At 45.9% G+C, this 26,814-nt stretch overlaps 1 protein-coding gene across 6 annotated transcripts in view; it reads left to right on the top strand.

Moving 5' to 3' along the window:
- LOXHD1 (lipoxygenase homology PLAT domains 1) overlaps nt 1-26,814 on the top strand; it is a 196,146-nt gene that overhangs the window by 17,844 nt on the left and 151,488 nt on the right. For 5 of the 6 annotated variants that reach the window (XR_014224459.1, XM_082241742.1, XM_082241744.1 and 2 more), the window contains exons 1-4: nt 3,887-4,194; nt 13,152-13,266; nt 23,001-23,081; nt 25,501-25,685. Coding sequence is in view for 5 of the 6 variants with exons in the window: in XM_082241742.1 (XP_082097868.1) it covers nt 4,119-4,194; nt 13,152-13,266; nt 23,001-23,081; nt 25,501-25,685 (457 nt within the window). In the remaining variant the exon portion in view is untranslated. Of the gene's footprint in view, nt 1-3,886; nt 4,195-13,151; nt 13,267-23,000; nt 23,082-25,500; nt 25,686-26,814 lie in introns of those variants that run through there. The other variant, XM_082241741.1, reaches the window with a different exon arrangement.

The raw sequence follows: 26,814 nt of genomic DNA, 5'->3' as shown, positions 1-26,814 counted from the left end.
CTGCTGCATCCCTGCCCCCCTGAGATGGCCTGGGATTCGGACTCAAAGGCTGAACTTGAGGGTTCCCAGCCTGCACAGGATTCCCCGCCTCCAGAACCAGTTGAGCCGGGGCTGGGGCCTGAGCCTGAAGGGTCCTCACCTGTGCTGGATCCTCAGGTACAGGCACCAGCTGAGTCTGCTCTGGCTCCGGAGGTGATTGAGGACCCATTGCCTGCAGGTGCTCCACTCTCAGCCCCGTCAGGGGAAGCTGAGGTTGCCTCTGGGTCCGGTGACCCTCCAGCCTCTCCTGAGCTGCAGAGGCTCAGGGCAGAGAGGTGGAGGGAACTAAGTTCCTGCAGGAGGAGTGCTCGTCTGCAGGCCAGGAGAGGCGAGTCACCTGTGGACCGGGGCCGCCCTGTGCCTCGGGGCAGATAAAAGCCAGCCAGCCCAGTCCCAGGTTGCAGGAACTACATTGTTGGTAGCCTGTTCCTGCCGGCACTCTGTCCTGCTCTTCTGCCAGAGTTCCTGACCTCATCCGACTCCCTGCCTTGGACCCAGCTACAGCTTTGACAGACAGCCTCCATACCGCACCCTCGACCTTGGACTGGACTCAAACCTCGTCTCTCGCTTAGCCCCCGGGACCAGCACACCCCTGGTTGAATGGCCGCCCAGCCAGCGCTTGCTCACTCCTTGCTGGGCGTGCTCCCCAGGTGGATGAAGGGAGGTGAGCAAGTGGTGGTGCCCAGCATGGCCTGGCTTAGTGCTCCTTTCCGTTGGCGCCAGGGGGATTCACCCGCCAAGGGCCACGTCGATTGGCTGGGCTTCCCTCTGTGCTGACAAGCAAGCAGTACAGTGCATCCCTGCTTGGCCACAGTGGAGAGGGTTCGCTCTGGCGGTACCAGAAGTGAGGGCTGGGCTGGTGCGGCAGGCTCCGCTCAGCCTCCACGCCCTGCCCCCTAGTGCGTGTGTCCATCTGCCCCAAGAGCTGGCAACCCATGCTACACCACTGATCATTAAAAAATCCAGCATGAGAATTCCCTTCCCTTGTGGGTTCCAAATCCCTGCTGTCAGATGGCAGTGGTGGTTGCTCGTGAGTAACCAGGCAGGACTCAGACCTGTCTTTTACAGGCTTTATTTTGGGTGCAAACTATTTACAGTGCAGAGCCACGAGTTCATATTATTATTAGTATTATTATTATTATTATTATTATTATTATTATTATTATTATTATTATTATTTTATTACTGCTTCGCAAGATTTTTGGAGGCTCCCTGTAACACGACTGCTCCTCTGTTTCCCGCCCCTGTTCTGATGGCAGTTCCCTGACACCTGTATATATATAAAAAATAACATTTTCTGTAGAAAGCTAGTCCTTTGAAATGTGCGTGTTTTCTATGTACGGGGATATTTAGAGGAATAATTTAATTGTGCAATCCATTCCTTCTCCTCCGCAATCCACCTAGTGGTGCAGCAATGGAACTGCTAGCACATTTGCAAAGCTAAGCAGGGTTCAGTATGGTTTCAAATGGGATGGGGGACCACAAGTTGGGATTCCTGCATTGTGGGGTGTTGAACTAGATGACCCCTGGGGTTCACTTCCAGCCCTACAATTCTACAATTCTAAGTGATGTGGCCCAGGAACGGTTTTAGCAGTGGCGTAGTGGAGGGAGGATGTAGAGGAACACAGCAGGGCGCAGAGAGCAGGAATGATGATGCTATTTGCTGGAGTACCTGAGAAATTGATGGATTCTCCTTGCTCTGGCAAGTGAATGAGGTGACAGCGAGACTTTTGAGTTCATTTGTCATCTGCCCTGGGAGTCTCTTAAAAGAAGCACAGTTTAGAAGTGCAATAAGTAATAAACACAGAGGAGAAAATTAGCAGAGTTTAAATACTTTTTTTTTGTTTTGAAAATCATTTTTATTTGATTTTACAATGCAAAATCATAAAGAAAAAAATCAAATACACATCCATATGCAGAGATTTCTCCGAATCTCAGGACTTCCCCCCGTCCCCTCCCTGGAGTCCCATTTAAAACATTCAAGACTGCATTTTCTTCAAACCCTAACTATTGTATAAACCCATATTTTCCATAGTAATTGTTACACTACAAGTGAAGTCAAAATCCCGCCCATGTTTCCATCTGCTTACAGTGGTCTCTTAAGCAACTTATAAATTTCTCCCATTCTTTTGTAAAGTTTTTGTCCTCTTGATTCCTGAGCTTTGCCATTTCAGCATAGTCCATCACTTTGGTTTGCCATTCTTCTCTGGTTGGGAAAACTTTGTCTTCTTTCCATCTCTGAGCATCCCAGAGACAGAGTTTAGATACAGAGTTTGACCAAACTGCGGGAGGCAGTGGAAGACAGGAGTGCCTGGCGTGCTCTGGTCCATGGGGTCACGAAGAGTCGGACACGACTGAACGACTAAACAACAACAAAAGCCTTTCTTTGATAGGGCTCCTACTTCATACTAGCAGTTTAAGTGCGAACACTTCTTTGATTTGATTTAATATGGACATTCTGTTTTCTCAACGACAAAAATTGATCTCAAGGCGGCTTAACAGTGGCGCTACTGAGAGACCCACAGGGACACAGGTGGCGCTGTGGGTTAAACCACAGAGCCTAGGACTTGCCGATCAGAAGGTTGGTGGTTCGAATCCCCGCGAAGGGGTGAGCTCCCTTTGCTCGGTCCCTGCTCCTGCCAACCTAGCAGTTCGAAAGCACATCAAAGTGCAAGTAGATAAATAGGTACCACTCTGGCGCGAAGGTAAACGGTGTTTCCGTGCGCTGCTCTAGTTCGCCAGAAGCGACTTAGCCATGCTGGCCACATGACCCGGAAACTATATGCTGGCTCCCTTGGCCAATAAAGCGAGATGAGCGCTGCAACCCCAGAGTTGGCCACAACTGGACCTAATGGTCAGGGGTCCCTTTACCTTTACCTTTTACTGAGAGATTTCGGGGACCAAACCTGGGAGCTCACGCAGGCAACGTATTTGCTCTCCTCCTAACCTATGGCACTTCACCCATCGACTTCGGGAGTTTCTCTGCCACAAAGTTTGAGGTCCCCAGCTGTAAAGCAATCCTGAGACCCATGAATAATGGAGAAGGAACTGCAAACCAGCCAGATAAAGTAGCTCTCTCTCTCTCTCTTTTCACCTGTCTGTCTGTCTTGGGGTCAGCTGACCGAAGGAGCTCCAGGTAATCTCCCCCCTCTCCCACGCCAAATGTAGCCAAGTCTTCTGAAGCTCAAAGTGGGGCTGTGAGGAGAGTGGCGTAAACTTGCCCCACTGCATAAATCTCTCTCTAGGCTCAGGCCACGGGAGAATTTCATCACAGGCTCCCTTCCTGACCTACATTTGAAGGGATTCTGGCTTTCATTGGCTAGGTGTGTCATGGTAGACTCATGGCAAGATCTGATCTCAGGAGAGGAAAGCTCTTCTTTAAAAAAAGATGCCGAAGACGACGGAGGTGGAGGAAGCAACTCTGATCAGGCCAATGAATAAGTAATGGAACCGAAAAGGAGAGAAGGAAACGAAAGATGTGAGCAGAAGAGGCCTTTTGGCCAAACAGGTGGAAGACAGGAGGGATAAAGTTAAAGGCAGTCAAAGAAGCGACCGTCTGATGGGATTATCGATTGCAAGCAGGGGAGGAAGTCCACAGCACAGGCATCGAGGGAGGTGCAGATTCGGGGAAGCTTAGAGGAAACTAGCGTCTTTCAAGAGGCAGAAGAGCAAGGAGGGATACAGAGGAGAGAATCAAGGGAAGAAGGCTCGAGGGAAGTCCAAAGAGCCTGAGAGGAAAGGCTGTTGTGGAGGGATGAGGAAAGAGAAGGCAAAGTGTAGGTGATAACTGGGGGGAGAGGATGAGCAGATCATCAGATGAGGAAGACGAGGGGGTGGAGGAAGATGAGGAAGATGAGGAGGAACAGGAGAGAGGAAGGGGCTTGACAGAGGATGAAGAGGACGAGAGGAGTGAGAAGAAGAAGAAGAAAAAGAAGAAGAAAGAGTGGAGTGACAGCGAGGAAGACGACGACGACTATGGTGGGAAAAAGAAGAAGAAGAAAAAGAAAAAGAAAAAAGGGAAGAAGTCCAAGGACAAAGACAAGAAGAAGAAGAAAAAGGATGATGAGAATTTTGCTGAGATGTATGAGCAAGAACTTCGGGATTATCACTCGGATTCTTGCCATGAAACTGAAGATGAGTACAACAAGAAAAAAGGTAAGACGGGAGAGATGATGATGATGATAATTTATTTATTATTTATACCCTGCCCATCTGGCTGGGTTTCCCCAGCCACTCTGGGCAGCTCCTAACAGAATATTAAAAGCATGACAAAACATCAAATATTAAAAACTTCCCTAAACAGGGCTGCCTTCAGATGTCTTCTAAAAGTCAGATAGTTGTTCATTTCCTTGACATCTGCTGGGAGGGCTAGTGCCACTACTGAGAAGGCCCTCTGCCTGGTTCCCTGTAACCTCACTTCTTGAAGGGAGGAAACCTCCAGAAGGCCCTCAGAGCTGGACCTCAGTGTCCGGGCTGAACAAGTTGGGTGGAAACTCTCCTTCAGGTATACTGAGCCAAGGCCATTTAGGGCTATAAAGGTCAGCACCAACACTTTGAATTGTGCTCAGAAATATACTGGGAGCCAGTATAGGTCTTTCAGGGCTTGGGTTATAGGGTCTCAGCATCAGGGATCCCTTTGCACTGGTGCTCAAAGCAGTTTTAGTGGTTTGGTTTACAAGACAAGGCGCCAGATCAGTGTGATGTGATGGATGGAGACCTCAGTGTATATCCTGCTTAGTCATGAAGCTTACTGAGTGACTCTCGGGCACCCAGGGGTGTTGCGACTCTCCTACAGGAGTGTTGTGAGGATGGAATGGAGTGTGGGGCTGGATTGGACCTTGCATGCTGCCCCGAGTTCCTTGGGGAAATGGGGGACAAAACTGGGATAGCTTAATAAAATGGTGGTTTGCACAGTAGCAAAAAAATCCCTGCCCCAAGCTGCCTACAGTCAAAATTTTGACAGCTGGAGTGACAGCAAAGGAAAAACTGGGAAGGAGGGTGCAAGGGTAACGAGAGACGAATGTGAGGATCATTGAAGATGCGGACTGCATTTAATTATTTACTTACTTACTTATTTAAAATATTTATAAGCCACTTTTCTAGTTAAAAAACCACCCAAGGCAGCATTTAGAAACCAACAAAATCAATGACCAAAAACGCTAAATGATTCAGATCACCTAACAACCCACCCCAGATAAATCAGAAGGAGGAGCAAAGAATAAAGTTAAATGATAGCATTAAAGACCAAAAATTCAGTTTGTACGACAGTCCTTTTGGGTGGGCCACTTGTTATCATCCACCTGAGATAATAACATGTGAAAAGGACTAAAGGCTGAGTCCAGGCAGCAGCCTCTGTCATAGGGCTGGCTGCACGCTTAGGACTGGGGTTATTATGGGGAAAACGAAATTGTGTGGCTGGTGACCAGCTCCCTCCCAGTGTGGCTCATAGATGTGATGCATACAAAATGTGGACGCTGGTGGCGCTGTGGGTTAAACCACAGAGCCTAGGACTTGCTGATCAGAAGGTCGGCAGTTCGAATCCCCACGACGGGGTGAGCTCATGTTGCTCGGTCCCTGCTCCTGCCAACCTAGCAGCTCGAAAGCACATCAAAGTGCAAGTAGATCAATAGGTACTGCTCCGGTGGGAAGGTAAATGGTGTTTCCGTGCGCTGCTCTGGTTCGCCAGAAGCAGCTTAGTCATGCTGGGCACATGACCCGGAAGCTGTACGCCGGCTCCCTCGGCCAATAAAGCGAGATGAGCGCCACAACCCCAGAGTTGGTCACTACTGGACCTAATGGTCAGGGGTCCCTTTACCTTTACCTTTATAGTTCCTCTGCTCTGTTGGCAGTGGACTTCTGGCTGATGGGTTGGGATTCACTACCAGGCCACGGCCTGATCCAAGGTGGGTCGCAACAGCAGAGCACCATGTTAAAATGCATGATAAAATAATTAAGGAATGAGTTCCTAAATGCATGAAATGCAACTATGCAAGTTTTGTATCACAGTGGCCAAATTCTGTGCGACTGCCATAAAACTTAGGGAACATGCCATACTACCAAAATGATTAAGGTTTTAAATGATAATTTTAGGTTATATTTTAGTGTTCAATATTTAATATACTTTTTAAACTGCCGCTATATCTGAATTGTCTCTGTTAAACCCAATTGCAATTCAATGTATCCCTGTTGTGTTTTATGATTTTCCTGATATTGTAAGTGACCCGGAACTGGTCTGTGACGGTAATAATAAAATTCTAATTCGTTTTGTATCACAAAGGGTCCCTCTACCCTGTTGTGAAAGCAAGCTTGAAATCGTAAATGTGTTGTAAACTTTCAGCTATTTGCGTCGGTTCCATCTGAGGCCATCTTTATCTTCCTTATGAGGAACGGCTAAGGGAGCTGGGCATGTTTAGCCTGGAGAAGAGGAGGTTAAGGGGTGATATGATAGCCATGTTCAAATATATAAAAGGATGTCACATAGAGGAGGGAGAAAGGTTGTTGTCTGCTGCTCCAGAGAAGCGGACACGGAGCAATGGATCCAAACTACAAGAAAGAAGATTCCACCTAAACATTAGGAAGAACTTCCTGACAGTAAGAGCTGTTCGACAGTGGAATTTGCTGCCAAGGAGTGTGGTGGGGTCTCCTTCTTTGGAGGTCTTTAAGCAGAGGCTTGACAACTATATGTCAGGAGTGCTCTGATGGTGTTTCCTGCTTGGCAGGGGGTTGGACTCGATGGCCCTTGTGGTCTCTTCCAACTCTATGATTCTATGATTCTATGATTCTATGATTCCTCCAGAATCATAGAATTGCAGAGTTGGAAGGGATTGGGCAAATCATCTAGTCGAAGCCCCTGCAATGCAGGACTATTGCAGCTGCCCCATCCAGTGATTTGTTGTTGTTTAGTCGTTTAGTTGTGTCCGACTTTTCGTGGCCCCATGGACCAGAGCACGCCAGGCACTCCTGTCTTCCACTGCCTCCCGGAGTTGCATCAAACTCATGCTGGTAGCTTCGAGAACACTATCTAACCATCTCGTCCTCTGTCGTCCCCTTCTCCTTGTGCCCTCCATCTTTCCCAACATCAGGGTCTTTTCCAGGGAGTCTTCTCTTCTATGCTTGGCATAGTTCATAGCTTCTCTGAGTTATTCAAGCCCCTTTGCCACGGCAAGGCAGTGATCCATGAAGGAGTTATTCAAGCCCCTTTGCCACGGCAAGGCAGTGATCCATCCAGTGATACTGTGTCCAATTCTGGGTACCACAATTTAAGAAGGATATCGACAAGCTGGAATGTGTGCAGAGGAGGGCAACCAAGATGATCGAAGGGTCTGGAAACCAAGCCTTATGAGGAATGGTTGAAGGAGCTGGGCATGTTTAGCCCATGGGTAGGCAAACTAAGGCCTGGGGGCCGGATCCATCCCAATCGCCTTCTAAATCCGGCCCACGGATGGTCCTGGTATCAGCGTGTTTTTACATGAGCAGAATGTGTGCTTTTATTTAAAATGCATCTCTGGGTTATTTGTGGGGCGTAGAAATTCATTCATTATCATTCCCCCCCAATATAGTCCAGCCCCCCCCCAAAGGTCTGAGGGACAGTGGACCGGCCCCCTGCTGAAAAAGTTTGCTGACCCCTGGTTGCCTGAAAAGAGGAGACTGAGAGGAGATATGATAGCCATCTTCAAATATCTCAAGGGCTGTCACATAGCAGAGGGATTAAGCTTGTTTTCTCCTGCTCCGGAGGGTAGGACTCGAACCAGTGGCTTCAAGTTACAAGAAAGGAGATTTCAACTAAACATCAGGAAGAACTTTCTGACAGCAAGAGCTGTTCTACAGTGGAACGGTATCCTTCGGGAGGTTGTGGACTCTCCTTCTTTAGAGATTGGATGGCTGGATGGCCATCTGTCATCATTATCATCATCATCATCATCAAAATTTTTTATTTATACCCCACCCATCTGGCTGGGTTTCCCCAGCCACTCTGAGCGGCTTCCAACAGAACACTAAAATACAATAACCTATTAAACATTTAAAGCTTCCCTAAACAGGGCTGCCTTCAGAAGTCTTCTAAAAGTCTGGTAGTTGTTTTTCTCTTTGACATCTGGTGGGAGGGCGTTCCACAGGGTGGGTGCCACTACCGAGAAGGCCCTCTGCCTGGTTCCCTGTAACTTGGCTTCTTGCAGCGAGGGAACCGCCAGAAGGCCCTCGGAGCTGGACCTGAGTGTCCGGGCGGAACGATGGGAGTGGAGATGCTCCTTCAGGTATACTTGACCGAGGCCGTTTAGGGCTTTCAAGGTCAGCACCAACACTTTGAATTATGCTCGGAAACATACTGGGAGCCAGTGTAGGTCTTTCAAGAGTGGTGTTATGTGGTCTTGGCGGCTGCCCCCAGTCACCAGTCTAGCTGCCGCATTCTGGATTAGTTGTAGTTTCAGGGTCACCTTCAAAGGTAGCCCCATGTAGAGTGCATTGCAGTTGTCCAAGCGGGAGATAACCAGAGCATGCACCACTCTGGCTAGTCAGTCCGCAGGCAGATAGGGTCTCATCCTGCGTACCAGATGGAGCTGGTAGACAGCTGCCCTGGACACAGAATTGACCTGCGCCTCCATGGACAGCTGTGAGTCCAGAATGACTCCCAGGCTGCCTTAGCTGAAATCCATGCATTGTGAGGGGGCTGGAAGAGATTACTCTGGGGGTCCTTTCCAGCTCTACAGTTCTATGATTCTATGTGATTCTTAGCTCTGAGAAGTGGAAGAATCCATCTTGCCTGCAGGACGCAGTTCTGTTCATCCCCAGTCTTGCTGTCAAGAAGCATCAAGCCCTTGATATCTCGCACAAGTAGCTCTAGGAAGTCAGAGGCTTCTGGCAACCTGAAATATCTAAACAGCCTCAGTGAGGAGCCTTGCTCTTTCATAGGCACATTACAGGGAATGAATACTTGTAAGATGATATGTATTTAAAAACAGGCTGCATTCAATAATGAGGGAAATGAAGAGGACCACTTTACTAATTAATTTACACCTTGTCTTTCAGCTCTGTTGGGGTAGGTCTGAAAAGGCAAGTGTGACTTTATAGTGTGACTTTCTGTTCCGCTTCTGAAAACCTGGGTGGATGGATGATCTGATTTTATATTTAACAGATCAGTAGACCACTGGGTAGATAGATAGATAGATAGATAGATAGATAGATAGATAGATAGATAGATAAATAGATACATAAATTTATTACGGTCGGAGACCAGCTTCTAAAACACACTTGGGGGTACAATCCCAGAAGGAAAGCAAACATTTAAAACAATGTACAACAATAAATTTAAAATTTAGAAATGCAATAAGCATAAGGTAAAAGGTAAAGGGAACCCTGACCATTAGGTCCAGTCGTGACCAACTCTGGGGTTGCAGCGCTCATCTTGCTTTACTGACCGAGGGAGCCGGCGTGCAGCTTCCGGGTCATGTGGCCAGCATGACTAAACTGCTTTTGGTGAACCAGAGCAGCACACGGAAACGCCGTTTACCTTCCCACCGGAGTGGTACCTGTTTATCTACTTGCACTTTGACATGCTTTTGAACTGCTAGGTTGGCAGGAGAAGGGACTTAGCAACAGGAGCTCACCCCGTCATGGGGATTCGAACCGCCGACCTTCTGATCGGCAAGTCCTAGGCTCTGTGGTTTAACCCACAGTGCCACCCGTGTCCCTGCGATAAGCATATAGACACTTAAAACTTTAAGATAAGCTACCACAGAGAGATGAACCAGAGTCACCCATGGAACCAAGTTTGGGGATTTTCTTAGCAAACTAGTTTGGGTTGGGGGATGGCCTGCTCCTACAGATCTGTACACAGAATTTGGCGAACATCCAGGTCATCTTATGATCTTTGCCTAACAGGATAGATCACTGAGTATTTGACTGCTGAAGATCTGCTATGTGCATTGTAAAAATAAACCAAAGGGCTGAAAAATACTTCAGCATCAATGAAAAACAGGGATGGGGAATTTATTGGTTAGCTCTAACCATCAGTAAATTCTTCCTGATGTTGAGTCAGAATTTCCTTTCTTGTAACTTGAAGCCATTGGTTCGGGTCCTACCCTCCAGAGCAGGAGAAAAACAAGCTTGTGGCAGCCCTTGAGATATTTGAAGATGGCTATCATATCTCCACTCAGTGTTCTCTTTTCCAGGCCAAACATACCCGGTTCCCTCAACTGTTCCTCACAAGGCCTGGTTTCCAGAACCTTCATCACATACCCCCAACCCTCAACATTTTCACTTCGCCTAACTTCTCCAGAAAAGTAATGTACACAATATATATCTATATCTCTATCTATCATCTATCTATCTTTCTATCATCTATCTATCTATCTATCTATCTATCTATCTATCTATCTATCTATCTATCATCATCTATCATCTCTCTCTCTCTCTCTCTCTCTCTCTCTCTCTCTCTCTCTCTATCGATCTATCTATCTATCTATCTATCTATCTATCATCTATCTATCTATCTATCATCTATCTATATATCTATATCTATCTATCTATCTATCTATCTATCTATCTATCTATCTATCTATCTATCTCTATCTATCTATCTATCTATCTATCTATCATCTATCATCTATCATCTATCATCTATCTATATCTATCCATCTATCTATATAGATATATAGATATAGATATAGATATAGATATAGATATAGATATAGATATAGATATAGATATAGATATAGATATAGATATAGATACACACATACAGAAATGAATTATTCTAGGGAAACTTGTTTTGTATAAATAAGAATTGTGTAGAAAAATGTATATCAGGGGTCAGCAAACTTTTTCAGCAGGGGGCTGGTCCACTGTCCCTCAGACCTTGTGGTGGGCCAGACTATATTTTGAAGGAAAAAAATGAACAAATTCCTATGCCCCACAAATAACCCAGAGGTGCATTTTAAATAAAAGGGCACATTCTACTCATGTAAAAACACGCTGATTCCCGGACTGTCTGCAGGCCGGATTGAGAAGGCGATTGGGCCACATCCGGCCCCCAGGCCTTAGTTTGCCGACCCATGATGTATATCGGGGTGGCCAACTCCCAAGAGACTGTGATCTACTCACAGAGTTAAAAACTGTCAGTGATCTACCCCCTTTTTTGGGGTTCAGGTCACAGTTGTTGAGCCAGGGATCTACCAGGGATCTACAATAGACGTCCAGTGATCTACCAGTAGATCACGATCTACCTGTTGGACGTGCCTGAGGTATAGCAGAAGTTCACATTATGCTGGTGAATTTTCAGGAAGACTTTAAAAAACAACCAACCAAATAAACAAACAAACAAACACACAAACCTATGAGCAAATCCAGAGAACTGCATGTAAGACTGGAAAAAAAAGAGAAACCAAGACTGACAGATTCACCCCTCTGTAACTGAACCTGTGCTCATTCTTCTATAGTTGTACCTCTACAAGTGTGCAATTACATTATAAACTGTATGAATGTTAAGGATGCAGGATAGAAAACAACATGGCATCAGCAATTTTGTTGAAAGAAATATGAGAATATGTGATGTTTAAGAAAAAGATGAAATTTGGAGTAACATTATGTTTAAATTAAGTATTTAAGTATTTGATAAAAATATCTAAAGTCGGAGACATAATATCTGAAAATTACAAAATAAGAATTGAAACAAGGTGATAAATTGCTGCTTATAATTTTATAACTGGGAATGCAGGAAAGGGAGATGTGAGGAAGTCCAAAAGATTATGGAAATATGATTACAGACAGTTGATTTCGTTGTATTCTTTCTATTCTATGTTTATCTTTTTGTTTCTCTCTGTTTTTTCTTTTTGTTTGTTGTATCTTGGTGATGGTATTTTAGATGTTTGGTGATTTTATTGTTTAAAACCTTTAATAAATATCTTTTACAAGTTTGCAAAGAGGGTGAAGAGATACATCGCTTTCTAGCACAATATAAAGGGTGCCTTGCTTGCTAATCACAATGGATACCTGTGGGGTGAATTTGGCATCTCTCTGGTAAATGTGCTTCCCTGCCCAGCAGAAATTGAAATTAGATCACAAAATCTGCCAGTTTCTGAACTAATATCTGCCAGCGCTGTGAAGAAACCAATATGTGTTTTCCTGGCTTCCGAAAGGTAGACCGATGTTTTGCTCCCAGCTAAGACTCCAAATGACTCAAGGCACTCATCACGCAATGAGTCAGAAATAATACCATTTGACTTTGCAGTGGCTCATCAAGAATAACAAAGCCCATGGAATTCCTGCGTGTGCCTCTTCTAGGTTGCAGTGCTTGGATTTGCAGATATAGGATACAGCAACCTTTGCCAACCTGATGTCTTACCAAGGTTTTCAACTGCAATTCCCATCAGCCTCAGCTGGTATAGGTGTTTTGCTTGGGGCTGACGGGAGTTATAGTTTGAAATTTCTGGAGGGTGCCAGGATACTCTATATAAAAGGGTTGCCAGTCACTCAAAATTTACATGAAATTGTCAACTATTTCAGAAGCCCTGTATAAAATAAGTAGAAAACTTACTCCTAGGGCTGCAGCATTTAAATGAGTTTTTATTAATACATTTCTTTTTCAGTAAACTCCAAAGATGATCCAAAATTCATTTTGATTGCTTGCAAAAATGTGTATTTTAGTTAATACTGCTTGCAAAATGGTATATATTAGGAGAAATGTACGCTAAAATGCTTATTATTATTATTATTATTATTTCATAACTTTACATACCACCCTTCACCTGAAGATCACAGAGTGGTTTGTTGTTTAAAAGCACAAAAATGCATACCATGATGAATTTTCATGACGACTTGTTTTTAAAAATTGTAAGCTACTGCAGGAATATGGAGAGGTTGGAAAAATGAGAAACTGAGGCACAACAAAATTGACAGTTGTTCATCTCTGCTTCCAGTCCTAATCTTCCTCTTTTTATATTTTCAGAAGTGAGGCATTGAAAAGATCTTTGCTCTGAATCCTGTACTTACTCTAAAATGAATCTTGTTTCAAATCTTGACAGTGGGGTCCATTTTGACCAGTTGCTCCACCCCACCCTGGAGAGCAAGATACATTCTTCCTGCTGGTTTCATGTATTTCCTCCAATTTGTATCCACAGTCTACGAAGTCGTGACGGTGACAGGAGACGTCCGAGGAGCGGGGACCGATGCCAATGTCTTTGTTACTCTCTTCGGAGAATTTGGCATCACTCCGAAAGCCCATCTGACCAGCAAGTGAGTCTCGCTGGGTATCTGTGAACTCAGCAGCGTTCTCTGCAGTAAGCTAATATGAGAGGTTTTGGTTTGCGACATATCTTGATTCACTGATGGATGCAGCACATTCTAAATGCATGCGAAGCCTGTGAGAAAATTCGAGCAACCCCTGCATGTATAACCCAAACACGCACAGACCCATACATGTGTTAATCCTTTTGTTACTGCTCTGTTTTGAAATGCCCATTCAGAAAACTTTTTCGCTTACCCCCTCATCCCAAAACGTAAAAGCTCATCTAACGCATATCCTGACAATTCTCTAGCTTTGCAGAAAGTGTACTATAATTAACTGAGCCACTTAAAAGCGCATTGAAGTGCAGCGGGTGGTTATTGTCAATAGGCGAGACTGTGGTTTTGCATACCTGTTTTGAGGGAAAGATAAATTGGAATGAGAACATACGGGCTCGGTGCAATGAGGCGAGTTTGACATGTGTAGGCCTATTGCATAGTGACAAGTGAGCTGTGTGAATGGTAAAATGGTTATATGTCCTGCTTGTCATGAAATTTAGGTACAGATTCAACAGGCCCACATCCAAGCAGATTTAGGGGAATTGAAATACAGTGGTGCCTCGCAAGATGAAAAGAATCCGTTCAGTGATTCTCTTCGTCTAGCGGTTTTTTCGTCTTGTGAAGCAAGCCCATTGATGGATTAGTGGATTAGCGCTATTAGCGCTATTAGCGGTTTTTAGTGGCTTTTAGTGGCTTATCTGCTGATCGGATCAGCTGATAAGCGGCTTAGCGGCTTAGAAAAAGGGGGGAAGGAAAAAAAACCCGCAGGAACTCGCAAGACATTTTCGTCTTGCGAAGCAAGCCCATAGGAGATTTGTTTTGCGAAGCACCTCCAAAACGGAAAACTCTTTTGTCTAGCGAGTTGTCAGGGAACTGCCATCGGAGGAACAGGTGGGGAGAGGGCTCATGGAGGCTGGGAGGGACTCAGCAGCTGAAGCAGGGACCAGCAGGGGGAGAGATGGGTCTCTGGAGGAAAGTCTCACGAAGGTTGAGAGAGACGCAGCAGCTAAAGCAGGAACTAGCAGGGAAAGGGGAGGATCTCTGAGGGAAAGCGAGCAAGAGGGAGGGCTCAGGGACACGTCCAGCGAGAACAGTGGGGAGGTGTCAGAAGCTCCCATAGGGAGACCCATTCCTCGCAGGAAGCTGTCACGCCGCGAGTCCCGAAGACGTGTTTCCGTTAAGGAGCTTTTATGCTGGAAGCGCTTCCGAAAACAACCACTGTTGGAATCTGCAAGTGACTAGAGCAGACATGTCTGAGGAGCTCTGTCACACACAGAGGTTTGTGGAGTTGCACAAACTCTGAGGGACTACGATTTTACGCACAAGCAGCTCATCATCCCATCACACGAGTTTTCCGTCTTGCGAGGCATTCGTCTTGCGGGGCACCACTGTATTGAAATACTTTATTGTGATTTGTACAACTTGTATACAGTGAGATTACACAAGCACCCCCCACTCAGCTCTCTTAGTCCTAATTCCCCTCGTTTACTGACGCACACCCACCAAACCCAAAAGTCACTTGCCCTGTTGTTATCTTTTCATTCAGCAGCCTAACAGCCCATGGATAGAAGCTGTTCTTTACCCTGTTGGTGTGACTAATCATGCTTCTATATCTTCTGCCTGAGGGCAGGAGATCAAAAAAGTGCTAGCCAGGGTGTGAATCATCCCTGAGAATTTTCCTCACTCTCCTGAGGCAACGTTCTTCTGCTGTTTCATCCAGCGGATTCACGGGACAGCCCATAATATCTTGTGCTGTATTCACCACCCTCTGTAGGCACTTCCTATCAGTTGATGTCAAACCAGCGTACCACACCGTGATGCAGTATGAAAGGACACTTTCTACTGTGGACTGGTAGAAGGAGATCTACTGTGTGAATCAAAAACTACGGTGGCTGAGCCCCTGTGGTTCTGAATCAGAAGATGTCAGAATCATAGCATTAATGAAAAAGAGGGGTGGGTAATTTATAGAATCATAGAATTGTAGAGTGGGAAGGGGTTCTGAGGGTCATCTAGTCCAAGCCCCTGCAATGCAGGAATCTCAGCTAAAGCATCCCCGGCAGATGACCATCCAACCTCTGCTTAGAAACCTCCAAAGAAGGAGAAACCACCATCTCTTCTGGGAGTCTGTTCCACTGTCGAACAGCTCTTAACATCAGAAAGTTCTTCCTGATGTTGAGTCGGAATCGCCTTTCTGGTAGGGTTGCCATACAGTGGTACCTCGGGTTACGAACGCTTCAAATTACATTTTTTCGGGTTACGAATGATTATAATCCAGAAGTAAGTTGTCCAAGCTCTTGGAGGCCTCACCGCTGCCTGGAGGCAAACCCGGACATCGGTGGAGCCTACGGAGCTCTCTGAGGCCTCTACGAATGCTGGGAGCCAAGCCCTGGCATCCATGGGGCCTGCAGAGGCTCTGCGACTGGGCTCCAGCCTCAGGAGCTCTCTGAGGCCTCCACGAATGCAGGGAACCAAGCCGATTGTGATTGTGGAAGAGGACCCTGAGCCCCCTCCAAACAGTGAGTTTGGAAATAAATTTTAATTTTTTTCCATCTAAAATGCTGTCTTATATATTTTATAGTACAGTACATTGATTATTGCCTTCATTTTGTGGATCAATGGTCTCGTGAAACAGTAAAATTCGTGTTAAATTGCTGTTTTAGGGAGTGTTTTTTCATCGTCTGGAACGGATCAATCCACTTCCCATTATTTTCAATGGGAAAGTCCGCTTCAGGTTAAGAACGCTCCAGGTTAAGTACAGACTTCCAGAACCAATTAAGTACTTAACCTGAGGTACCACTGTATTTCGAAAAGTAAAAACCAGGACACCCCAAAAGTTGCTAAGCTTTTAAGTAAACCCCCATATTGTCCAGGAGAAAATGCTGTCTTCCAGAGATTCCCCCTGGACATCACTTCGGTCCATAGCTGTCAACTTTTCCCTTTTTTTAAGGGAAATTCCCTTTTTCCGAATAGGATTCCTCTCAAGAAAAGGGAAAAGTAGACAGCTATGCTTTGGTCTTTGAAATCCCTGTAATGTCCAGGAAAATCCAGACGTATGGCAGCCCTATTTCTTGTAACTTGAATCCATTGGTTGGGAACTGGAGAAACGAGCTTGCTCCATCTTCCATGTGACAGCCCTTAAGATGCAGGCTGCAACAAGGAAGATGGCTGGTACAATGTTCAGATTTTCCACAAAGCGGTTTGTTTTCTTAATGGCCCCATAGTCCTAACGGAGAACGATCAACAGTACAATCCTACTGGTGTGTACTCCGAAGGAAGTCACACGGAGTCTTATGAGGCTTAGTCCCCGTTAAGTGGGTAAAGGATTGGCTTAAAGGACAATCCAAACCTCACTTACTGGGAGTAAACCCCCTTGAATCCACTAGGACTTACTTATGAGTAGCCATGGCAAGGATTGCACTGTTAGGCTCCCATTCTTGTGTTGCGCCAGGTTCTCTATGATGCTTGATTGCTTTCCTGTGGATGTCAATGTATCACCGAAAATGTTAATTTCATACCATAACGCCACATTTTCTCCATGTCTACAGCGCTGACAAGAGGTACCTGAAACTCTTTTAAGTTTCCCCCTCAAAAGATCTTCTTTCTCCAGTGAAGCAACTCAAACACGAAAACCTTATAAAGACAAATAATATGGGAATGGTAAAGGAAATGCATGAAATTTCAGGCCTCTTTGCCATATTTGAAACAACCTGGAGATGATTTCAGAATACTCAAATGCATTCAGTGCACCAAGTACACTGTAGATGTTTCAGACCACCATTTCCATCAGCCCCAGCTGGTGGTGGGATAGAAATTTAGTTTTGTGTTCATTTCAACGAGAAACCACCAAATGCACACTCTTCAAACAAATGTGTGAGGTCAAACACAGCTATCCTTTAAATTTTGCATTTTTTTGAATGTTGCGTAACGGTTCTTCAACCGAACGTTGTGTACAAAAGTGCATATATTAGTGAAAACAACATAGGGAATTAATTAATTCAGGGGGGACTTGTTTGCAAAAACGTGCATATTATTCAAAACTGCATACAAGAATGGGTTTATTAGGAGAAATTTGCTGATGAATTTTCATGAGGGTTCTTCTTCTTTGTCAAAATAATAAATTGCTGCAGAGATGCGGAGAACTGTAGATGGGGAAAATGAGAAATCGAGACCATATTTGCACCAGACATTTAAAGCAATGTGTTACTATTTTAAACTATCATGGATTTGCAGTTTGTTAAGGGTGACAAGAGTTGTTAGCAGACCCAAAGTTCTCCTAATTATTTATTAAACCGCTTCTTAAAAAACCATCTCTAGATGCGGCCACGATGGCCAACTATCGCCCAGTCTCAAATCTTCCATTCCTGGGCAAGGTGATTGAGCGAGCGGTTGCCGAACAACTCCAGGCACGCCTGGAAGAAGCGGACCATTTGGATCCCTTCCAGTCGGGATTCAGGCCTCATCATGGGACTGAAACTGCCTTGGTCGCACTGGTTGATGATCTCCGGCGGGCTAGGGACAAAGGTGAGAGCTGTTTCCTAGTTCTGCTGGATCTCTCAGCGGCGTTCGATACCATCGACCATAGCATCCTTCTGGACCGTCTTGAGGGGCTGGGAGCTGGGGGCACTGTTATACAGTGGTTCCGCTCCTTCCTCCTGGGCCGTGTTCAGAAAGTGGTGGTGGGGGATGAGTGTTCAGACCCCTGGGCTCTCACTTGTGGGGTGCCTCAGGGTTCTGTCCTCTCCCCCATGCTTTTCAACATCTACATGCGGCCGCTGGGAGAGATCATCAGGAGGTTTGGGCTGGGTGTTCATCAGTATGCGGATGATACCCAGCTCTACCTCTCTTTTAAATCAGAACCAGTGAAGGCGGTGAAGGTCCTGTGTGAGTGTCTGGAGGCGGTTGGAGGATGGATGGCGGCTAACAGATTGAGGTTGAATCCTGACAAGACAGAAGTACTGTTCTTGGGGGACAGAAGGCGGGCAGGTGTGGAGGATTCCCTGGTCCTGAATGGGGTAACTGTGCCCCTGAAGGACCAGGTGCGCAGCCTGGGAGTCATTTTGGACTCACAGCTGTCCATGGAGGCACAGGTCAAATCTGTGTCCAGGGCAGCTGTTTACCAGCTCCATCTGGTACGTAGGCTGAGACCCTATCTGCCTGCGGACTGTCTCGCGAGAGTGGTGCATGCTCTGGTTATCTCCCGCTTGGACTACTGCAATGCACTCTACGTGGGGCTACCTTTGAAGGTGACTCGGAAACTACAACTAATCCAGAATGCGGCAGCTAGACTGGTGACTGGGAGCGGCCGCCGAGACCATATAACACCGGTCTTGAAAGACCTGCATTGGCTCCCAGTACGTTTCCGAGCACAATTCAAAGTGTTGGTGCTGACCTTTAAAGCCCTAAACGGCCTCGGTCCAGTATACCTGAAGGAGCGTCTCCACCCCCATCATTCTGCCCGGACGCTGAGGTCCAGCGCCGAGGGCCTTCTGGCGGTTCCCTCATTGCGAGAAGCAAAGCTACAGGGAACCAGGCAGAGGGCCTTCTCGGTAGTGGCGCCCGCCCTGTGGAACACCCTTCCAGCAGATGTCAAGGCGATAAACAACTACCTGACATTCAGGAGACATCTTAAGGCAGCCCTGTTCAGGGAAGTTTTTAACGTGTGATATTTTATTGTATTTTTGGTTTTTATGGAAGCCGCCCAGAGTGGCTGGGGAGGCCCAGCCAGATGGGCGGGGTATAAATAATAAATTATTATTATTATTATTATTATTATAATTCCCGGAATTCTCTGGAAAGAGGAACTCACTGCTAAACTCACTCTGTGAACTATAACTCTGTGAGAGGAATAGGAGTCCCCTAAGAACACTCATCAGCCTTAACAAACTACAGTTCCCATGATGCTTTGCGGGGGCATGATTCTTAAAGTGGCATACTACTGCTTTAAATGTCTACTGCAGACGGGGCCTGAGATAAAATGACAGATTCATCCACACAAACTCCAGCTGCACAGCAGCGGCCATAACAACATGTTTCTTATTTTCATTTATTTATTTTGCATCATTTACATACTGCTTGATTGTAATAAAAACCTCTAAGAGGTTTACAAAAACAAACAAACACACTAGAATTATCAGTGAAAGACAGTTAAAAACATTCCAAAGATGATTAAAATAAACAGTAAGCAAAGAAAGAGAGATTAAAACATATGCCAGCATTCTACATAGGCTTTTCAGAGCAGAAAAAAAAGAAAATGGTTTTAAGCAGTCACTGAAAGGAATTTTTGTTTTATTTTGCCATGTTGAAAAAGTACTTTCTCATGCATCTCCCAAATCTCTTCCCAGTCAGTTTCATTTATGACCCCAGAATGAGCCGTTAAGCATTCATGCCTAGGAATCTTGTTCGGCATTTGAAATTAACTCTCTCCTGACTTAAACCTGCAACTGCACTCCACCTTACCTTGCCAAATGTCACAAAAATCGCTTGCCATTCTTCCAAAACAGCTTCTCATTTGACCTTTTAAAATTCTTATTAAATAAATACCCTGTTTGATGTATTTATGGACCGTTTGATTGTAAAAACAACAACCCTCAAAGCAGTTTGCACAAAGATCAACCATAAAACCAGCAAACAATTACATTAAAGCAGTTCAAATACTAAAGCAGTTTAAAATTCACACCAGCGTTTCTAAACATCAGGAGTGAAGGCTTGTCTAACCAAGAATGTTTTTAGCAGGCACTGAACAGGCACCTGCTTGGTCTCAATCAGCAGGGAGTTCCGAAGTGTAGGTGCTGTCACACGAAATGATGGAGTTTTTACAAACGTGGAAGGGGTATTATGTGTCACCTGCACCAGTGCCAATTCTGCACTCAAGCAGGCAAATATGTGGCAAGGTGATCTCGTAGGTAAACTGGTCCCAAATTATTAAGGGCTTTGTATACTAATAGCAGAGGGACGCGGGTGGCGCTGTGGGTTAAACCACAGAGCCTAGGACTTGCCGATCGGAAGGTTGACGGTTTGAATCCCCGCAACGGGGTGAGCTCCCGTTGTTCGGTCCCTGCTCCTGCCAACCTAGCAGTTTGAAAGCACACAGTGCAAGTACCGCTCCGACGGGAAGGTAAACGGTGTTTCCGTGCGCTGCTCTGGTTCGCCAGAAGCGGCTTAGTCATGCTGGCCACATGACCCGGAAGCTATACACCGGCTCCCTCGGCCAATAAAGCAAGATGAGCGCCGCAACCCCAGAGTTGGCCACGACTGGACCTAATGGTCAGGGGTCCCTTTACCTTTACCTATACTAATAGCAACACCTTGAAATTAACCTGGGAGCAAATCAGCAACTGGTGTCGATCTCTGAGCACAGGTGTTATACGCTGACAAGGCGTCACCCCTCTCAGAAATCTCGCTGCAGCGTAATTGCTTTTCAGGGCTTCCCAATTCCCGTCCTTCTCTTCCCCGTGGTCTCCTCAAAAACAAAACAGAACAGAACAAACCTCACAGGCAAAACCAGAAGGAATTTATTCCTGCCTGTTAGCTCCAGCTAACATTTGACGGTAATAACTGATTCAGCAGCAAGGGTGGCGAGAGAGCACGACGCCTACGCCCCGCTCCAAATTTGTCACGCTGTTTACGGAATATGGCAAAAGGATGGAATCTCATGCATCTCCCCGGCGGGCTGTTTTCGGAGCGTTGACGGATGATACGCCTTGCGGAATGCATGACATTTGAGACCCCCTGTTTCGCTCCACGGCGCCGATTGCACAAAATGCCATGCATTTCCTCAAAGGTGGTGCCTTTCTGGTTGCCACAAGGCTTTCTGCTTCTTTCCCTTTCACGGCTGCGTGCTGCCACACCAGTGCATGGCAACGTCACCTCTGCATTTTGGCGACACACTTCACAGAATGGTCACCACAAGGCATGCTGAAGTCACATGAAACGTCTTTGCCATAGGTTCCCCGTTCCCCACATAAACATACAGGAATTTGCATGTCTCCGTGTGTCATCAAAGACAAGAAACATCCATTCCAGAGTTCCCCACAAAGTAGATTTCACTACCTGCTTCTGTTGCATCTATATTTTTATAGGTTGGGGTGGGGGTAAGTCAGTCTGGATGACATCTGTGGGTCCTGTCCAGGCCTGCCATCCAGTGAGGCTTAGAATTGATTGATTGATTGCATTTATTCCCCCCCTTCCTCCAAGGAGCCCACTGAGCCTTTTGGGCTTGCTGATCAGAAGGTCGGCGGTTCAAATCCCTGTGATGGGGTGAGCTCCCGTTGCTCTGTCCCAGCTCCTGCCAACCTAGCAATTTGAAAACATGCCAGTGTGAGTCGATAAATAGGTACCACTGTGGCGGGAAGGTAAACGGTGCTCTGGTTTCCATCACAGTGTCCTGTTGTGCCAGAAGTGGTTTAGTCATGCCAGCCACATGACCCAGAAAGCTGTCTGTGGACAAACGCCGGCGCCCTTGGCCTGAAAGCGAGATGAGTGCCGCAACCCCATAGTCGCCTTTGACTGGACTTAACCGTCCAGGGGTCCTTTACCTTTTATATAGTTCTCTTCCCCCTCTCCACTTTATCCTCACAACAGCCCTATGAGGTGGTTTTGGTGCACTGATCTCCACTAGGGAGAAAGCGTCTTCACCCTGGCATGTTCTCCACTGGGAATGCAGCAGGGAGAAGCGTCTTCATAAAGGTCTTACCTTTACTTTGGCAAGGCGGTTGGCGGTGGCTGGAGGATGGTGGGTCGAGTCAGCCTGGGTGGGTTGGGGGTGGTGGCATCATGCGTGTGACATCACACACGTGCGACACCCCCCTCCATGTTGGGCACAACTCAGTGCTCTGCCTAAGGCTGCGATCCTGTGTACAATTATCTGGGAGTAAAAACAATAAAACTTACTTCTGAGTAGGCATGCATAGGGTTGCAATGGAAGAGACTGAGCAGGTGTTCAGGATGTTCCCTGGTTCAAATCTCACCTGTGACATGAACTCTCCAAAGTGAGAGTTTTGTCCTACACCTTAGATTTCCATGCATACCAACGAAAAGATAATAGCAGCACCACTACTTCACGAAGCAAGCTGATCCTAGTTTCTGCACACTGTGGAACTTGTGAGAACACGGGATCAGCGTTTTCCCCCTAGTACCAACTTTCCCTTGCTCTTCTCTTTCTTAAATTCCCGGCCTTCACTCTTCCTTGCTTCCTGCTTTTCTCCCCAGTAAGACCAGCTACTCTGGTTTGTAGCCAGCATTCTTCGGTTGTCAGTACTCCTCTCCACTTGACCGCGTCCTCCAATGTTATCTTTCAATTCAAGAAACCAAAACACTGGGAGAAGCACAAGACGCACCCAGCGTGACCCTCAGTCTGAGGTGTCTGTCCCAGCCAAAATGACCCCTCACTTCCCTCAAGGGAGACTGACTGTGAGAATTCCGTGCTGCCTCTTTCATCCTCTCAGCCTTGGAATGTTCATGGACATTCTGATGCCTCCCACCAACTCAGCCAATAGGAGCCAGAGGCTTCATGGCCACCGCTGAGCATTACAATAGATATTGGGAGCCCTCCCCCACACTTAGGTTCAAATTATCAGGTGATGAGTCAGCTGAGTGGTGGAAATGCATGTGCAGACCATCTGTAACGATCACTGTTAACCCCTGCTTTTCAATAATTGTGCTTTCTGGGGGGCATGTGTATATTTCAGGAGCAGCTCTGCCTTTGAGAGGAGCAAAACGGATGTGTTTCGAGTGAGAACCAACAACGTTGGGACAATCAGGAAAATAAGGTATGGTAGCGGAGACACAGAATATTGGGTTCCCCTGAACCACATAGTCTTATCCAGGGGTTAGCAAACTTTTTCAGCAGGGGGCTGGTCCAGGGGGCGTGAGAGCCAGTGTGGTGTAGTGGTGAAGAGCGGTAGTCTCGTAATCTGGGGAACCGGGTTCGCGTCTCCGCTCCTCCACATGCAGCTGCTGGGTGACCTTGGGCCAGTCACACTTCTGTGAAGTCTCTCAGCCCCACTCACCTAACAGAGTGTTTGTTGTGGGGGAGGAAGGGAAAGGAGATTGTTAGCCGCTTTGAGACTACTGAAGGGGAGTGAAAGGCGGGATATCAAATCCAAACTCTTCTTCTTCTTCTTTTTCTTCCACTGTCCCTCAGGCCTTGTGGGGGGCCGGACTATATTTTTTTGGGGAAAAAATTGAACGAATTTCTATGCCCCACAAATAACCCAGAGATGCATTTTAAATAAAAGGACACATTCTACTCATGTAAAAACACGCTGATTCCCTGACCGTCCACTGGCCGGATTTAGAAGGCGATTGGGCTGCATCCGGCCCCCGGGCCTTAGTTTGCCTAACCATGTTCTTATCGGACAAATTCATGGGCTTTTAACAATAAGGTGCATATTAGGTGCTAGAATTATAGGCAGGCATGATGGCTTGCTAGCAGAGCCAGATTTAGGTTTGATGAGGTCCCAAGCTACTGAAGGTAATGGGGCACTTTATATGTCCAGCTGTCCTTTGTCAACAACAAATTGTTGCTGTTTTTTGTGTTGAATATATGCCATATAGTAATTTATGGACCTAATAGGTATCTAAAGCCATTTGCCACTGTTGCTGTATGTAGGTTTTATTTCATTTTTTTTATCTTATATTTTGGAAATGTACATCCACTTTTCCCCCCTTAAATTTTTTTTGGGGCCCCCAAGAGAGTGGGGCCCTAAGCTATAGCTTGTTTAGCTTATATGTAAATCTGGCACTGCTTGCTAGATAGAACAATTACTCTCTTCTCCCCATGCCCTGCTTTTTCCATAACCCTGTGATCCAATTTGGGGGGGCACCCATGGGAGAAGAAAGCCACAGCGCACAAGCAGACGTCCTTGCACAGGGCCCCAGCCAAAATCCCCACTCAGCCCCAAATTCTTGAGTTTCCCGCATTCTGTGTTGTCCCCAGGGATAAGCTATCTGAGCACATAAAAGGCATCACTTGGAATATAGAAATTTAGGAAGGGGCCTTAAACCAAGTAACACCATGGGTCCATCTGGGTCAGTATTGTTTTCTCTGATCGGCAGCAGCAGCTGTCCAGAGTTGCAGACAGGGATCTCTCCTGGCTCTAGAGATGCCGAGGATTGAATTTGGGGCCTTCTACATCCACAGCGAGACGCAGGTGGCGCTGTGGGTTAAACCACAGAGCCTAGGACTTGCTGATCAGAAGGTCGCCGGTTCGAAACCCCGCGACGGGGTGAGCTCCCGTTGCTCGGTCCCTGCTCCTGCCAACCTAGCAGTTTGAAAGCACGTCAAAGTGCAAGTAGATAAATAGCTACCACTTTGGCAGGAAGGTAAATGGCGTTTCCGTGCGCTGCTCTGGTTCTCCAGAAGCTGCTTAGTCATGCTGGCCACATGACCCGGAAGCTGTACGCCGGCTCCCTCGGCCAATAAAGCAAGATGAGCGCCACAACCCCAGAGTTGGCCATGACTGGACCTAATGGTCAGGGGTCCCTTTACCTTTACCTTTTACATCCACAGCAGGTGCTCTAACACTGAACTACTGCCTTTCCCCTATAATGGCACCACAATATCATATACGTGAGCAAATAGCTCATCATTTGGTGATTCTGCAATGTGAGAATAGCCACCTGCCTTTGGAGGGTGTATGCCTTGATGAAAACCTTTTAATGAGCTTAAGAGTTGTGTTTAAATCAAGAGATCAGGAAACTAATCAAATCAGACCATTGTTATAAAGAAGAACCCTAGTTTGTCAATGGAGCCAAACTAGATTCATTTTACGACATGAAATACATATATAAAATGATAAAAATAATAATAAGATATAATCTAACTGCAATACTTGGCAATCCTTGTTAATGATTTTTATGCAATTTTACATACATCTTTTCACAAAATCCTTTTGCCAAGACGAGTTTAAAATTATTGGAATTACGCAGAAACGTGAAAAAGTCATTTTTTTTAATGTCGTTATTTACCAATCAAAGCTAATCAATTTAACCAATATATCTTTTGAATTCCCAAGTCACGCTACAATTTTTTTTTTGCACCCCTCATTTTGGGAATCTGAAAGTGGAAAAATTCAGCACTCCGTACTGTTGAAAAATTCAAAAAATTCAGCACTCCCTACTGTTACATTAAACGTGAAGGTGTGGCAAACCCCCCAAACCCTCGTCTTATTCTGATTTGTGCAACAGAATTGAACATGACAACACAGGGATGAACGCCAGCTGGTTTCTGGATCGTGTGATAGTGACGGACATGAACAGGCCCCACCTCCGCTTCTACTTCCCGTGCAACAATTGGCTGAGCAAGGATGAGGGTGACGGACTCTATGTCAGAGATCTTATCGGTAGCCTTAACCCCATGGATGTTCCCAAAGGTATGTCATTCCGCAACGGGCTGAGCTTACGACTGTGCAGAACAGTGTCGAAATGGGGGCAGTTGATGCTGGTGGTGGTTATAAAGTGAAAGAATATGGTAATGATTTAAGTCTTGGGGCAATGATGCCGTCAAGAAATTTACAGAAGGCAAGGGAGAGCGGGTATAACAGCAGCAGCAGCAACAACAACAACAACGATTTATTATTTATACCCCACCCATGTGGCTGAGTTTCCCCAGCCACTCTGGGCGGCTTCCAACAAAACACTAAAATACAATAACCTATTAAACATTAAAAGCTTCCCTAAACAGGGCTGCCTTCAGATGTCTTCTAAAAGTTTGGTAGTTATTTTCTCTTTGACATCTGGTGGGAGGGCGTTCCACAGGGCAGGCGCCACCACCGAGAAGGCCCTCTGCCTGGTTCCCTTTAACTTGGCTTCTCACAGCGAGAGAACCACCAGAAGGCCCTCAGCGCTGGACCTCATTGTCCGGGCAGAACAATGGAGGTGGAGATGCTCCTTCAGGTATACTGGACCGAGGTATGGTTGGGTTTCTGCCATGGGGTCGCCCTCCTCCTCAAATTTATATCCCACCCTTCCTCCGAAGGATTTCAGGGCAGCAAACATGCCAATACTAAGACTGTACAATTAAAAATTCTAAAACAAGTTAAAAACAACTCTATGCCACAGGAGAGGCAAGGATCCTAATTGCTAAAAACTGGAAAGAAGAAACTGTGCCAACAAAAATGGAATGGCAAGGCAAGCTGTTAGAGTATATTGAACTGGCTACATTAACAGAGGCAATTAGAGATCACACTAGGCAAGAGTTTCAAAAAGCATGGGGAAAATGCAGAGAATACGTCACAAAACAGTGCCCTAAAATACATACCTGGACTTGTTTCGATTAATGTCTGCAGGAGACTTTGTGGATATTTAAGTTACAATTAGAAAAACCTTAATAATTATTCATAAAGGAGACAGTTTATAAGAAGTAAATAAGGAGGCCAGATAAAGGAAGTCTTTTATTTTGTTGTTTGTATTGTTGTATGTTATGCTCACTGTATGTTATGTTCACATTTAATGAGCGTGGATTGTGTATTGGTGGGGTGGGGGGGTTATATTATGTTGTAA

This window comes from Podarcis vaucheri, assembly GCF_965113315.1.
Source record: "Podarcis vaucheri genome assembly, chromosome: 11".
In the NCBI taxonomy this organism is placed as follows: Eukaryota; Metazoa; Chordata; class Lepidosauria; order Squamata; family Lacertidae; genus Podarcis; species Podarcis vaucheri.
The sequence above is the reverse complement of the archived record's forward strand: the minus strand, read 5'-3'. Positions and strand labels throughout refer to the sequence as shown.